The following is a 12,523-nucleotide window of genomic DNA, read 5'->3' on the forward strand; positions in this document are numbered from 1 at the left end:
AGCTGGAGTGTCAGTTCTGTGAGGGCTGAGATTTTTGTCTTTGTTCTCTCTGCTATATTCCTAGAGCCTAGTAGGTGTTCGATAAATTTTTGTTTTATATATATATATATGTGGTTTTTGAGACAGAGTCTGGAGGTGTCGCCCAGGCTTGAGTGCAATGGCACGATCTTGGCTCACTGTAACCTCCGCCTCCCGGGTTCAAGCGATTCTCCTGCCTCAGCCTCCTGAGTAGCTGGCACTACAGGTGTCCACCACCATGACCAGCTAATTTTTTGTATTTTTAGTAGAGACTGGGTTTTACTGTGCTAGCCAGGATGGTCTCAATCTCCTGATCTTGTGATCTGTCTGGCTTCAGCCTCCCAAAGTGCTAGGATTACAGGCGTGAGCCATCGCGCCCAGCCTTTTTTTTTTTTTTTTTTTTGAGATGGAGTCTCAATCTGTCACCCAGGCTGAAGTGCAATGGCCTGATCTTGGCTCACTGCAACCTCTCCCTCCCAGGTTCAAGGGATTCTCCTGTCTCAGCCTCCTGAGTAGCTGGGATTATAGGCACCCGCCACCACCCTCGGCTAATTTTTGTATTTTTAGTATAGACAGGGTTTCACCATGTTGGCCAGGTTGGTCTCGAACTCATGACCTCAGGTGATCTGCCCACTTCGGCCTCCCAAAGTGCTGGGATTACAGGTGCGAGCCACCACACCCAGCCTAACTTTTCTTACTATTATTACTTTTTGAGACAGAGTCTCACTCCTGCTGTCCAGGCTGGAGTGCAGTGGCATGATCACAGCTCACTGTAGCCTCAACCTCCTGGGCTTAAGCAATCCTCCCACCTCAGCCTCCTGGGTAGCTGGGATTACAGGCATGCACCACCATACCTGGCTAATTTTTTGTATTTTTAGTACAGATGGGGTTTTGCCATATTCCTCAGGCTGGTCTTGAACTGGGCTCAAGTGATCCTTCTGCCTCAGCTTCCCAAAGGGCTAGGATTATAGGTGTGAGCCACTGTACCTGGCCAAATACATAATTTTTGAAGGATGAATGAATGATAATGGGGGCCAGCCCTTGGCTTGAATCAACAAGGTCCAGTTCCAGCTTCTCTCCTGGCCTACAGACCCTCATATTCAATTACCCACCTCTAACCACCACTCTGTGACTGAGGCCACACTCAGTTCAGTGTTCCTCCCCGTTCCTCCCTCTATCATAGCTAAGTAAACATTGTTTCACTTCCTTGCTCCCACCCCATCCTGCTCTACCTCCTTGACTCTCTGCACCCTAAAGAAAGTGGGAGCACAGTGGCTCATACCTATAATCCTAGTGACTCCAGAGGCTGAGGCAAGAGGATCACTTGAGGCCAGGAGTTCCAGACCAACCTGGGCAATGTAGCAAGACCCCATCTCTAAATTGGCTAGGTGTGGTAGTGCACACCTGTAGTCCCAGTTATCTAGGAGGCTGGGGTGGGATGATAGCTTAAGCCCAGAAGTTTGAAGCTGCAGTGTGCTATGATGGCACCACTGCACTCCAGTCTGGGTGATGGAACAAAACTCTCTGGGAAAAAAAAAAAAAGAAAGAAAAAAAGAAACTGGGAGCTCCTCACTCCCTACATCTAACATAAATCAAAACAACAACAACAACAACAAAAAGTGTCCAGGCACAATGGCTCATGACTGTAATCCCAGCACTTTTGGAGGCTGAGGTGGGAGGATCACTTGAGTTCAGGAGTTCAAGACTAGACTGGGCAGCATAGTGAGACACCATCTCTACAAAAAATAAAAAGTTGGCTGGGTGCGGTGGCTCATGCCTGTAATTGCAGCACTTTGGGAGGCCGAGGCGGGCAGATCACGAGGTCAGGAGATCAAGACCATCCTTGCTAGCACAGTGAAACCCCGTCTCTACTAAAAAATACAAAAAACTAGCTGGGCATGGCGGCAGGCGCCTATAGTCCCAGCTACTCAGGAGGTTGAGGCAGGAGAATAGTGTGAACCCGGGAGGCAAAGCTTGCAGTGAGCTGAGATTGCGCCACTGCACTCCAGCCTGGGCAACAGAGCGAGACTCCATCTCAAAAATAATAACAATAAAATAAAAAAAAAAATAAAATAAAATAAAATAAAATAAAATAAAATAAAATAAAAAGTTAGCCAGGTGTGGTGGCACATGCCTGTAGTCCCAGCTACTCAAGAGGCTGAGGTGTGAGGATTGCTTGAGCCCGGGAGGTCAAGGCTACAGTGAGCTATAATCATGCCATTGCACTCCATACTGGGTGAGAGAATGAGACCCTGTCTCAAACGGGAAGAAAAGAAAGAAAGAAAAAGAAAAAAGTTGAACCAGAAGAGGAGGTCATGAGAATCTCTGATTTATAGCCAGTCAGTTAGATGCACAGATGACTATCGGGACTTGCGATTTTTTTTTTTGTTTTTGAGATGGAGTCTCGCTCTGTTGTCCAGGCTGGAGTGCGGTGGTGTAATCTCAGCTCACTGCAACTTCCACCTCCTGGGTTCAAGCGATTCTCCTGCCTCAGTGTCCTGAGTAGCTGGGATTACAGATGCCTGCTATCAGGCCTGGCTAATTTTTGTATTTTCAATGAAGACGGTGCTTCACTATGTTAACCAGGCTGGTCTCGAACTCCTGACCTTGTGATCCACCCGCCTTGGATTCCCACAGTGCTGGTCAGGTGTAAGCCACCACACCCGGCTAAAGGACTTGCGATTTATCTGAAGTGGGTAGGGGAAGTTCTCTCAGGACTGAGACCTTAACCTATGTGGTCTGTGATAGCTCCAAGTAAATAGTGTCAAAATTGAATTAAGGCTGGGCATGGTGGCTAAGCTGACTTAAAAATTAGCTAGGTGTGGTAGTGCACATCTGTAGTCTCAGCACCCTAGGAGGCCGAGGTGGGCGGATCATTTAAGGTCAGGAGTTTGAGACCAGCCTTAATCCCAGCACTTTGGGAAGCTGAGAGGGGTGGATCAGCTGAGGTCAGGAGTTCAAGACCAGACTGGCCAACATGGCGAAACCCCCTCTCTACTAAAAATACAAAAATTAGCCGGGCGAGGTGGCAGGCAGCTGTAATCCCAGCTACTCAGGAGGCTGAGGCAGGGAGAACTGCTTGAACCTGGGAGGCAGAAGTTGCAGTGAGCCGAGATTGCACCACTACACTCCAGCCTGGGCAATGGCAACAGAGAGAGATTCTGTTTCAAAAAAAAAAAAAAAAGTCCAGGCACGGTGGCTTACGCCTGTAATCCCAGCACTTTGGGAGGCCGAGGCGGGCAGATCACCTGAGGTCGGGAGTTTAAGACCAGCCTGACCAACATGGAGAAAACCCATCTCTACTAAAAAAAAAAAAAAAAATTACAAAATTACCTGGGTGTGGTGGTGCAAGCCTGTAATCCCAGCTACTTGGGAGGCTGAGGCAGGAGAATCTGAGGCTGCAGTAAATACCTGGGGTTACAGGTGTTAGCCATCATGACCTGCTATAATTTTTCATGTAATGACACTTTGCTGGACCTCCCTCTAATTCCTTTCTGGGTATGCACAATGATTTTTAATTTTTAAAATTATGGTAAAATTTACATAATTAAAAAAATATGGTATGGTAAAATATACATAAGTAAATTTTTTTTTTTTTTTTTTTTTGAGACAGAGTCTTGCTCTGTCGCCCAGACTGGAGTGCAATGGTGCGATCTTGGCTCATTGCAACCTCTGCCTCCCGGGTTCAAGTGATTCTCCTGCCTCAGACTCCTGAGTAGTTGGGATTACAGGCACCCATCACCATGCCCGGTCTTTTTTGAAGTTTTAGTAGAGACGGGGTTTTGCCATGTTGGTCATGCTGGACTCGAACTCCTGACCTCAGGTAATCTGCCCACCTCGGCCTCCCAAAGTGCTGGAATTACAGGTGTGAGCCACTGCGCCCAGCAAAAGACAAATTTTTTTGAGAAAGGTCACTCTCTGTTGCCCAGGTTGGAGTGCAGTGGCACAATCATAGCTTCTGGGCACAACCCCAAATTTCTGGGCTCAAGTGATCCTCTCCCCTCAGCCTCCCAAAATGCTAAGCTTACAGGCGTGAGCCACTGTGCCTGTCCTGTAAGTGAAATTGACCACTTTAACCATTTACAGTACAGCTAAGTGGGGTTAAGTACATTCACATTGTTGTGCAGCCATTATCACCACCCATCTACAGAATTTTTTTCCACTTCTCAGATGAAACTCTGTACTCATGAAACAATAACTCCTCATTCCCTCTCCCATTAGCCCCAGGAAACCACCATTCTACTTTCTGTTACTATGAATTTGATTATTCTAGGTACCTTATAAGGTACTGAGGCAGGAAAACAGGGTCTGGAGGCAGGGAACATAAGGCCGATTCACACGTCAGCTATGACAGGAAATATCCTCTCCATAGGGCCTAGGCCAAGTAAATGACTTTGTAACTTTACTTCATCCTCTCCATTTACATAGGGCATACTCTAAGTAGAGGGTATTTAAACTCCCTAAAATTCTGCAATGGGGCCTTTGAGCACCTATGCTCGGGCCTGCTCCCACACTGTGAAGTGTTCTTTCATTTTCAATAAATTCCTTCATTCCTTCTTTCCTTTATTCGTGTGTTTTGTCCAGTTTTTTCCTTTTTCTTTTTTTTTTTTTGAGACGGAGTCTCACTCTGTTGTCCAGGTTGGAGTGCAGCAGAGTGATCTCAGTTCACCACAACCTCCACCTCCCGAGTTCAAGTGATTCTCCTGCCTCAGCTTCCCGAGTAGCTGGGACTACCGGTGTGCGCCACCATGCTGGGCTAATTTTGGATTTTTTAGTAGAGACGGGGTTTCACTATGTTGGCCAGGCTGGTCTCGAACTCCTGACCTCGTGATCTGCCCGCCTTGGCCTCCCAAAGTGCTGGGATTACAGCCGTGAGCCATTGTGCCCCAATTCTTTGTTCAAGATGCCAAGAACCTGGACACCCTCCACTGGTGACAGTACCTCATATACACGGAATCATACAGTATCTGTCCTTTTGAGTCTGGCTTATTTCACTTAGCATAATTGTCGAGGCGTGTGAACGAGAGCAACTCCATCTTGAATAGGGACTGGGTAAAATAATGCTGAGACCTAATGGGCTGCATTTCCAGTTGGTTTAAGCATTCTAAGTCACGGGATGAGATAGGAAATTGGCTCAAGATACAAGTCATAAAGACCTTGCTGTTAAAACAGATTGCAGTAAAGAAACTGGCCAAAACCCACCAAAACCAAGATGGTAACTAGAGAGACCTGTGGTCGTCTTCAAGGCTACACTCCTACCACATGCTGTGTCGACATCAGGGTTCTATATGGTCTACAAAGCGGAAGCATGAATAATCCACCCCTTGTTTAGCTTATAATCAATAATCAATACATTTATTTTATAATAATCACAATCATATTTATAATTATTACAAATTATTATAAATATACATTCAACAATATACAATTATTAATATACATTTATAATTATTATAAATCAATAATCAATAAATAACTGGCCGGGCCCGGTGGCTCACTCTTGTAATCCCAGCGCTTTCAGAGGTCGAGGTGGCTGGATCACCTGAGGTCAGGAGTTCAAGACCAGCCTGGCCAACCTGGAGAAACTCCCTCTCTACTAAAAACACAAAAATTAGCTGGGCGTAGTGGCAGGCACCTGTAATCCAGGAGAATCTCTTGAACCCAGGAAGCGGAGGTTGCCTAGCTGGAATTACAGGCGCGCACCAGCACACCTGGGTGATTTTTGTATTTTTAGTAGAGAAGGGGTTTTGCCATGTTGACCAGGCTGGTCTCAGATTCCTGACCTCAGGTGATCCGCCCGGCTCGGCCTCCCAAAGTGCTGGGATTACAGGTGTGAGCCCATGAGCCACTGTGCCAGGCCAAGACTCATCTTTTCTTTTTTTTTTTTTTTTTTTGATACGGAGTCTTGCTCTGTGCCCCCAGCTAGAGTGTAGCCAGCTAGAGTGCAGTGGTGCGCTCGATCTCCGCTCACTGCAACCTCCGCCTCCCTCACTGCAACAATCGTTGAAGCGATTCTCCTGCCTCAGCCCTCTTGAGTAGCTGGGATCACAGGCGCGCGCCACCTGACTAAATTTTTTTTTTTTTTTTTTTTGTATTTTTAGGAGAGACGCGGTTTCACCACATTGGTCAGGCTGGTTTCGAACTCCTGACCTCATGATCTACCCTCCTTGGCCTCCCAAAGGGCTGGGATTACAGGCGTGAGCCACCGTGCCCGGCCCAAGACTCATTTTTCTTAAGCCCTTAAAGCACTTTACACATATTACCTCGTGGTATTACTACCCTCATTCAACAAATGAGGTAAGCTAGTCTCAAGGAAGTTCACTGAGGATCAGAGATGTTAAATGATTTGCCTAAAGTTAGAGAACCAATAAGTGAGAAAGCTAGTTGTGTTGCGTTTTACTAACGTGCCAATCAGCTGCTCAGGATGACAACGAAAACTAAAGTTGAGTAAGAGGCAGCCAGAGCCACAGCGGGGGCATTCCCAGCCTGGCTTGCTTCCAGCACTGATGCCTACAGCCTAGACCTCTAGGCTTCAGCCCTTCCATTGGTCGTCCGTCACCGTGCGCCATGCTCACACGAGGGCCAGCAGCCAATCAGCGCGGCTCGTCTCCGCCCAGCCAGGCCACGCAGGATCGCGTTATCGGTCCCTCCCGCGGGCACTCTGGGAGTTGTAGTCTAATTATACGTTTCCGCCCATAGCCTGGGGAGAGCGGGAACTACTCGACCCAGAGAGCCGAGCACTGAGCAGATTCTGCTTTCAGGAGTACCCGCCAACGAGCGGAACGGAGCAGGAATCCGCATCTGGGAACAGGTGAGAGAGTATGTGTGCTGGGCCTTGGCGGAAGGGGGCCGATACCGGGCCTTACTTCTCTAACGATACTGTGAGGCATCAGAAGGCCAGCCTGTTGCGTCCGTTTTGAAGGTCGGTGGGCTAGACTGGCTGGTCTTCTGGGGGTGCGGAGACTTCCAAACTCTGCCCTTGTGTTTTTCTGGAACCGCCAATATGCCCGGACCCCGGTTAACTCCTTTGCTGCGAGCCCTTCTGTCCCGTCCAGAGTTGCTGCGAGCCTGTCTGCTCAGTCCTAGCGATTCCTGTGAGGCTTGGGATGCGCGGTTCCAGCACCCCGGACAATATGGACGCAGCACCCATGGGTTCTCGCCCCAGTGCTTCTCCCCTCCTTGGGACGTAACTCAGACCCTGGGCACCCCTCTCCATTGCCCAGGGGAGACCTGGGTTCTAGATTTGGCTCTGCCTCTACTATCTTCCTACGTCCTAGAGCCTCAGTTTGGCTTGTGTAAAATAGGATGACTTAAGGGTCCTTTCAGCCCCTAATCCTGTACTCTGTACCACCTCCTTACCCAGCCTTGTGCACGCCGTCTTGAAGGCACTGAGTTCTAGCCTGTTTATTATAAGTGGCGATTTGTTGGGTCTCTGTCACCCAGCCATACTTTTTGTTTCCTGCATATCCTTCTTGCTATTGTCCCCAAGCACATTCCACAAGAGGGAGGGGCACTCTGGGCTAAGGCTGGGATGGGAGTTATCTGGGTAGCTGCCACCATGCCTCTGCCTTTGGTGCTTGCTCCTGCAGGGAGTGCTTGGCGCCCCCTCCCTATGCCACTCCCAGGATGCCCCTGTCCCGCTGGTTGAGATCTGTGGGGGTCTTCCTGCTGCCAGCCCCCTACTGGGCACCCCGGGAGAGGTGGCTGGGTTCCCTACGGCGGCCCTCCCTGGTGCACGGGTACCCAGTCCTGGCCTGGCACAGTGCCCGCTGCTGGTGCCAAGCGTGGACAGAGGAACCTCGGTGAGTGTGGTTGGGGTGAGGGGCCTTGGGGAGGGGAGCAGCTGATCAGGTTTCTGACTTGTTTTTCCTTCTACTCAGAGCCCTTTGCTCCTCCCTCAGAATGAACGGAGACCAGAAATCAGATGTTTATGCCCAAGAAAAGCAAGATTTTGTTCAGCACTTCTCCCAGATCGTTAGGGTGCTGACTGAGGATGAGATGGGGCACCCAGAGACAGGAGATGCTATTGCCCGGCTCAAGGAGGTGAGGGATTCATGACTTGGGGGAGTGAGCCTTTGGTTCGGTTGCTCTGTATATGTGGGATTCACCTGTGGCTTATGAGGGACTTTTGACAGATGTGAGAGAAAGCTTTTTTTTTTTTCCTCTCCCCGAGACAGAGCCTTGCTCTGTCACCCAGGCTGGAGTGCAATGGTGCGATCTCGGCTTACTGCAACCTCCACCTCCCAGGTTCAAGCGATTCTCCTGCCTCAGCCTTCTGACTGGCTGGGATTATAGGCGTACGCCACCATGCCCAGCAAATTTTTGTATTTTTAGTAGAGATGGGGTTTCACCGTGTTGGTCAGGCTGGTCTTGAACTCCTGACCTCAGGCGATCCACCCACCTCGGCCTTTGATCCCAAAGTGCTAGGATTACAGGCGTAAGCCACCGCGCCTGGCCGAGAAAGCATTTACCTGAGGGACTCGAGTCTGCTCTGGAGAGGTTGGGGCCTGGGCAAGTATGCTTACTCAGTCCGTAAACCTGACTTTTGGCTCTGATGGAAGGTGGGTCATCCAAACTGCTTTGCATAGGGGTGGAGGCCTTGAACCTGGCAAGTCTTAGATTTTGTGTCCTGAAATCAGAAGCTGATACCTTGGCAGAGACCTAGGAGGAAGACAGTCTGATATTGTCCTATCTCCCTGGGGCCTGAGAAAGTTGTATCATTAGAAACCCTTATTCTAGAACATGAACTATTGCTGTGATACTTGCCAATTTTTTTCCTGTTGATTCTGGAGTATCTATTAAAATTCTTCTTATAAATGCTGTCTATCTCATATATCTGAGGGGAATCAAGGGAAAGGGGGGCTTTGCCTATACTGGGATGGGGATTAAAAGAGAGTCTTGGCCCAGCATGGTGGCTTATGCCTATAATCCCAGGACTTTGGGAGGCTGAGGCCGGGGGGGATCATGAGGTCAGGAGTTCAAGACCAGCCTGGTCAACATGGTGAAACCCCGTCTCTACTAAAAACACAAAAATTAGCCAGGCGTACTGGCACGCACATGTAGTCCCAGCTACTCGGGAGGGTGAGACAGGAGAATCGCTTGAACCTGGGAGGCAGAGGATGCAGTGAGCCGCGATTGCGCCACTACACTCCAGCCTGAGTGACATAGCGAGGTGAAGTCTTCCCTGTTAGTTAGGTCTGATTGAAAGCAGGGCAGCAGAAGGTAAAGTGAGACGCAAGAGGGGACACCACTGGAGGAGTGGGAGATGGATCCCACAGGTTGGGTCCCCTGTAAGCTGTCTTTTGGCTGACTTTGGAGAGGCTTTGTCTTTTTTTTTTTTTTTTTTTGAGACGGAGTCTTGCTCTGTCTTCCAGGCTGGAGTGCAGTGGCCGGATCTCAGCTCACTGCAAGCTCCGCCTCACGGGCTCACGCCATTCTCCTGCCTCAGCCTCCGGAGTAGCTGGGACTACAGGCGCCTGCCACCTCGCCCAGCTAGTTTTTTGTATTTTTTAGTAGAGACGGGGTTTCACCATGTTAGCCAGGATGGTCTCGATCTCCTGACCTCGTGATCCGCCCGTCTCGGCCTCCCAAAGTGCTGGGATTACAGGCTTGAGCCACCGCGCCCGGCGAGGCTTTGTCTTAATATAGTGAAGAAGGCTTTTCATTTGCAGGAGGGTTGAACTCTGGGTAGGCAGAGGTGGTTGGAAAAATAGGGATGGGTTGGGAAGGGGAAGTCTAGGAGAGGTGGGGATGGGGAAGGAACCTGGGGAGGGAACTGAACAAGCCAGTCATCCCTATAGCGTGTACTGAGTTTTCCATGGGTTCAAGCCCTGTTTGGGCTTGGGAGCAGCATTTAATCTGCACTATGGAGGTTTTAAATTTATTGGGAGGCTGAGGCGGGTAGATGACTTGAGGTCAGTAGTTCGAAAAAAGCCTGGCCAACATGGTGAAACCCTGTCTCTACTAAAAATACAAAAACTAGATGGGCATGGTGGTGGGCACCTGTAATCCCAGCTACTCGAGAGGCTGAGGCAGGAGAATTGCATGAACCCGGGAGACGGAGGTTGCAGTGAGCCAAGATCGTGCCAGTGCACTCCAGCCTAGGCAACAGAGTAAGACTTCATCTCAAAAAAAATAAAAATAAAAAAAAATAAATAAATACATTTACTAGGATAGACCATGCAGAAAGAACGTACCTGGGCACTGGGACCTCTTCTAGCTTTGCTCCAGAAATTTGGAAAAGGAGTAAAGACAGTAGCAATTCCAGAGGCTCCTTGAAGAGGAGTTGGGGAGGATAAAGTTAGGGGGTGGTTGGAAATGGGAGAGAGCAAGGAGAAAACTCACAGTAGCTTCTGTATGTACCCTGATACCCTGTCCCTCTTCCCTTGCCCTCCAGGTCCTGGAGTACAATGCCATCGGAGGCAAGTATCACCGGGGTTTGACAGTGGTAGTAGCGTTCCGGGAGCTGGTGGAGCCAAGGAAACAGGATGCTGATAGTCTCCAGCGGGCCTGGACTGTGGGCTGGTGTGTGGAACTGGTGAGAGGGGTAGGGGAAAGGAGTGGAAGTTTCCTGCAGTGGTGGTGACTTGGGTGGGAAAGGGAGGGATGAGCCTGAAACTTATTTCTGGGTTGTGTTTGTTTTTCTTTGTCTCTAGTGTTCTACGGCCAAATTTAGAGTGAATCACTCCAAGGGTTAACTAGTGTGGGGAGCCTCTTTTGGCATTAGGTATGAAGATAGCTGTAGATAGTTGTAGACAGTGTGGACTGGGGCCTTGAGACTGGGCAGGGAGATGTCAGCTCTTTCCTTTGAGCAGAGGATGGCCATAAAAGTGACAGAGGAGGCTGGGCATGGTGGCTCACGCCTGCAATCCCAGCACTTTGGAAGGCCCAGTGGGGCGGATCACCTGAGTTCTGGAAATCCCAGCACTTTGGGAGGCCGAGGAGGGCGGATCACCTGAGTTCCGGAGTTTGAGACCAGCCTGACCAACATGGAGAAACCCCATCTCTACTAAAAATACAAAGTTAGCTGGATATGGTGGCGCATGCCTGTAATCCTAGCTATTTGGGAGACTGAGGCAGGAGAATCGCTCGAACCTGGGAGGCGGAGGTTGCGGTGAGCTGAGATTGCACCATTGCACTCCAACCTGGGCAACAACAGCGAAACTCCGTCTCAAAAAAAAAAGAAAAAGTGACAGACGTCTTCCAATGGCTATTCAGAAGCAGAGATTGAAAACTGGCAGCTCACTGATAGTTTTTTGAAAATGTTTTACAATTAAGTCTCCTAAATTTAACAAAGAGATTTCATACTAAAACCTAGATTTCTAGCATGGCTTGGGAAATTGTGAGATTTAGGTCCATGTTTCCGCATAGCAACAATTGGCTGAAGCTGAGTGAATGTAACTTCCCCAAGACGGCATGTGTTCTCCTGTGTGCTTTCTCTGGTTTGCTCCCATCTCCACATCCCCTTGTCTTCTATACCAGTTCATCTTGGTCTTGAAGGTGTCTATTTGCTGGCATGGCCTAAAGCTTTCATTAGTGGTGGGGGACTGGGTTCTGGGAGGGGTGCCATGCCCGAGGAGGGTGGCAGTGAGCCCAAAAGGGAAGAGCATACAGAACTTGGTGAGTGATGATGATGCTGAGTTCCTGGCCTGAGAGGAGCAGCTGGCTCAAGGGAAGACGTGCTGAGCACAGTCAGCGCGGGTATGTTCTTGGTATGGGTGGAGCAGGTGGATCTGCCTGTCCTGTCAGCGGTGGAAATTCCAGTCTGGAACTTATCAGGGAGATAGAGAGATAGATGGGTCTGGGGAATCGAGATTTGCTTCCAAGGAGGTAATAGGCCCAGGGCATCCAGGGAGAGGCCCCAAGATGACAGGGATGCTGAGGGGCTGAGGGATTCAAAATATGGAGATGACAGGCAAGGGCGGAAGGGAAGGAGGATGAGGGCAGAGCAGAGGAGCCAAGCTATGGGGGCCAAGGGAAGCAAGACCTCGAGGGGCCAGTGGTTGACTGGTAGAATCAGTTCGTTATTTTTTTGAGACGGAATCTCGCTCTGTTGCCTAGGCTGGAGTGCAGTGGCACCATCTTGGCTCACTGCAACCTCCGCCTCCCAGGTTCAAGCAATTCTCCTGCCTCAGTCTCCTAAGTAGCTGGGATTACAGACGCCTGCCACCACGCCTGGCTAATTTTTGTATTTGTAGTAGAGACGGGGTTTCACTATATTGGTCAGGCTGGTCTGGAACTCCTGACCATCTGCCTTGCCCTCCCGAAGTGCTGGGATTACAGGTGTTACAGGTGTGAGCCACTGTGCCTGGCCTAGAATCAGTTCTTAACCCTGGCAGCACCCTAGGTTCACCTGTAAGTTTAAAAAAATTTTTTTTTTCTAAGACGGAGTGTCGTTCTGTTTCCCGGGCTGGAGTGCAGTGGCGCAAACTCAGCTCACTGCAGGCTCTGCCTCCCGGGTTCCCGCCATTCTCCTGCCTCAGCCTCCCGAGTAGCTGGGACTACA

General features: G+C 49.6%; 1 protein-coding gene across 6 annotated transcripts in view; it reads left to right on the forward strand.

Annotated features, from left to right (window-relative positions):
• Window positions 1-6,611: 6,611 nt before the first annotated feature.
• The window catches only part of FDPS (farnesyl diphosphate synthase), an 11,902-nt gene continuing 5,990 nt past the window's right edge, over window positions 6,612-12,523 (forward strand). Inside the window, exons 1-4 of one of the 6 annotated variants that reach the window (XM_011987540.1) lie at window positions 6,612-6,829; window positions 7,644-7,820; window positions 7,899-8,061; window positions 10,415-10,555. In XM_011987540.1, the coding sequence (XP_011842930.1) occupies window positions 7,645-7,820; window positions 7,899-8,061; window positions 10,415-10,555 (480 nt within the window). In that variant the 5' untranslated portion in view covers window positions 6,612-6,829; window position 7,644. Of the gene's footprint in view, window positions 6,941-7,643; window positions 7,821-7,898; window positions 8,062-10,414; window positions 10,565-12,523 lie in introns of all 6 variants that reach the window. The other 5 variants (XM_011987538.1, XM_011987541.1, XM_011987542.1 and 2 more) reach the window with 5 other exon arrangements.

This window comes from Mandrillus leucophaeus, unplaced genomic scaffold (assembly GCF_000951045.1).
Source record: "Mandrillus leucophaeus isolate KB7577 unplaced genomic scaffold, Mleu.le_1.0 Scaffold310, whole genome shotgun sequence".
Taxonomy (NCBI): domain Eukaryota; kingdom Metazoa; phylum Chordata; class Mammalia; order Primates; family Cercopithecidae; genus Mandrillus; species Mandrillus leucophaeus.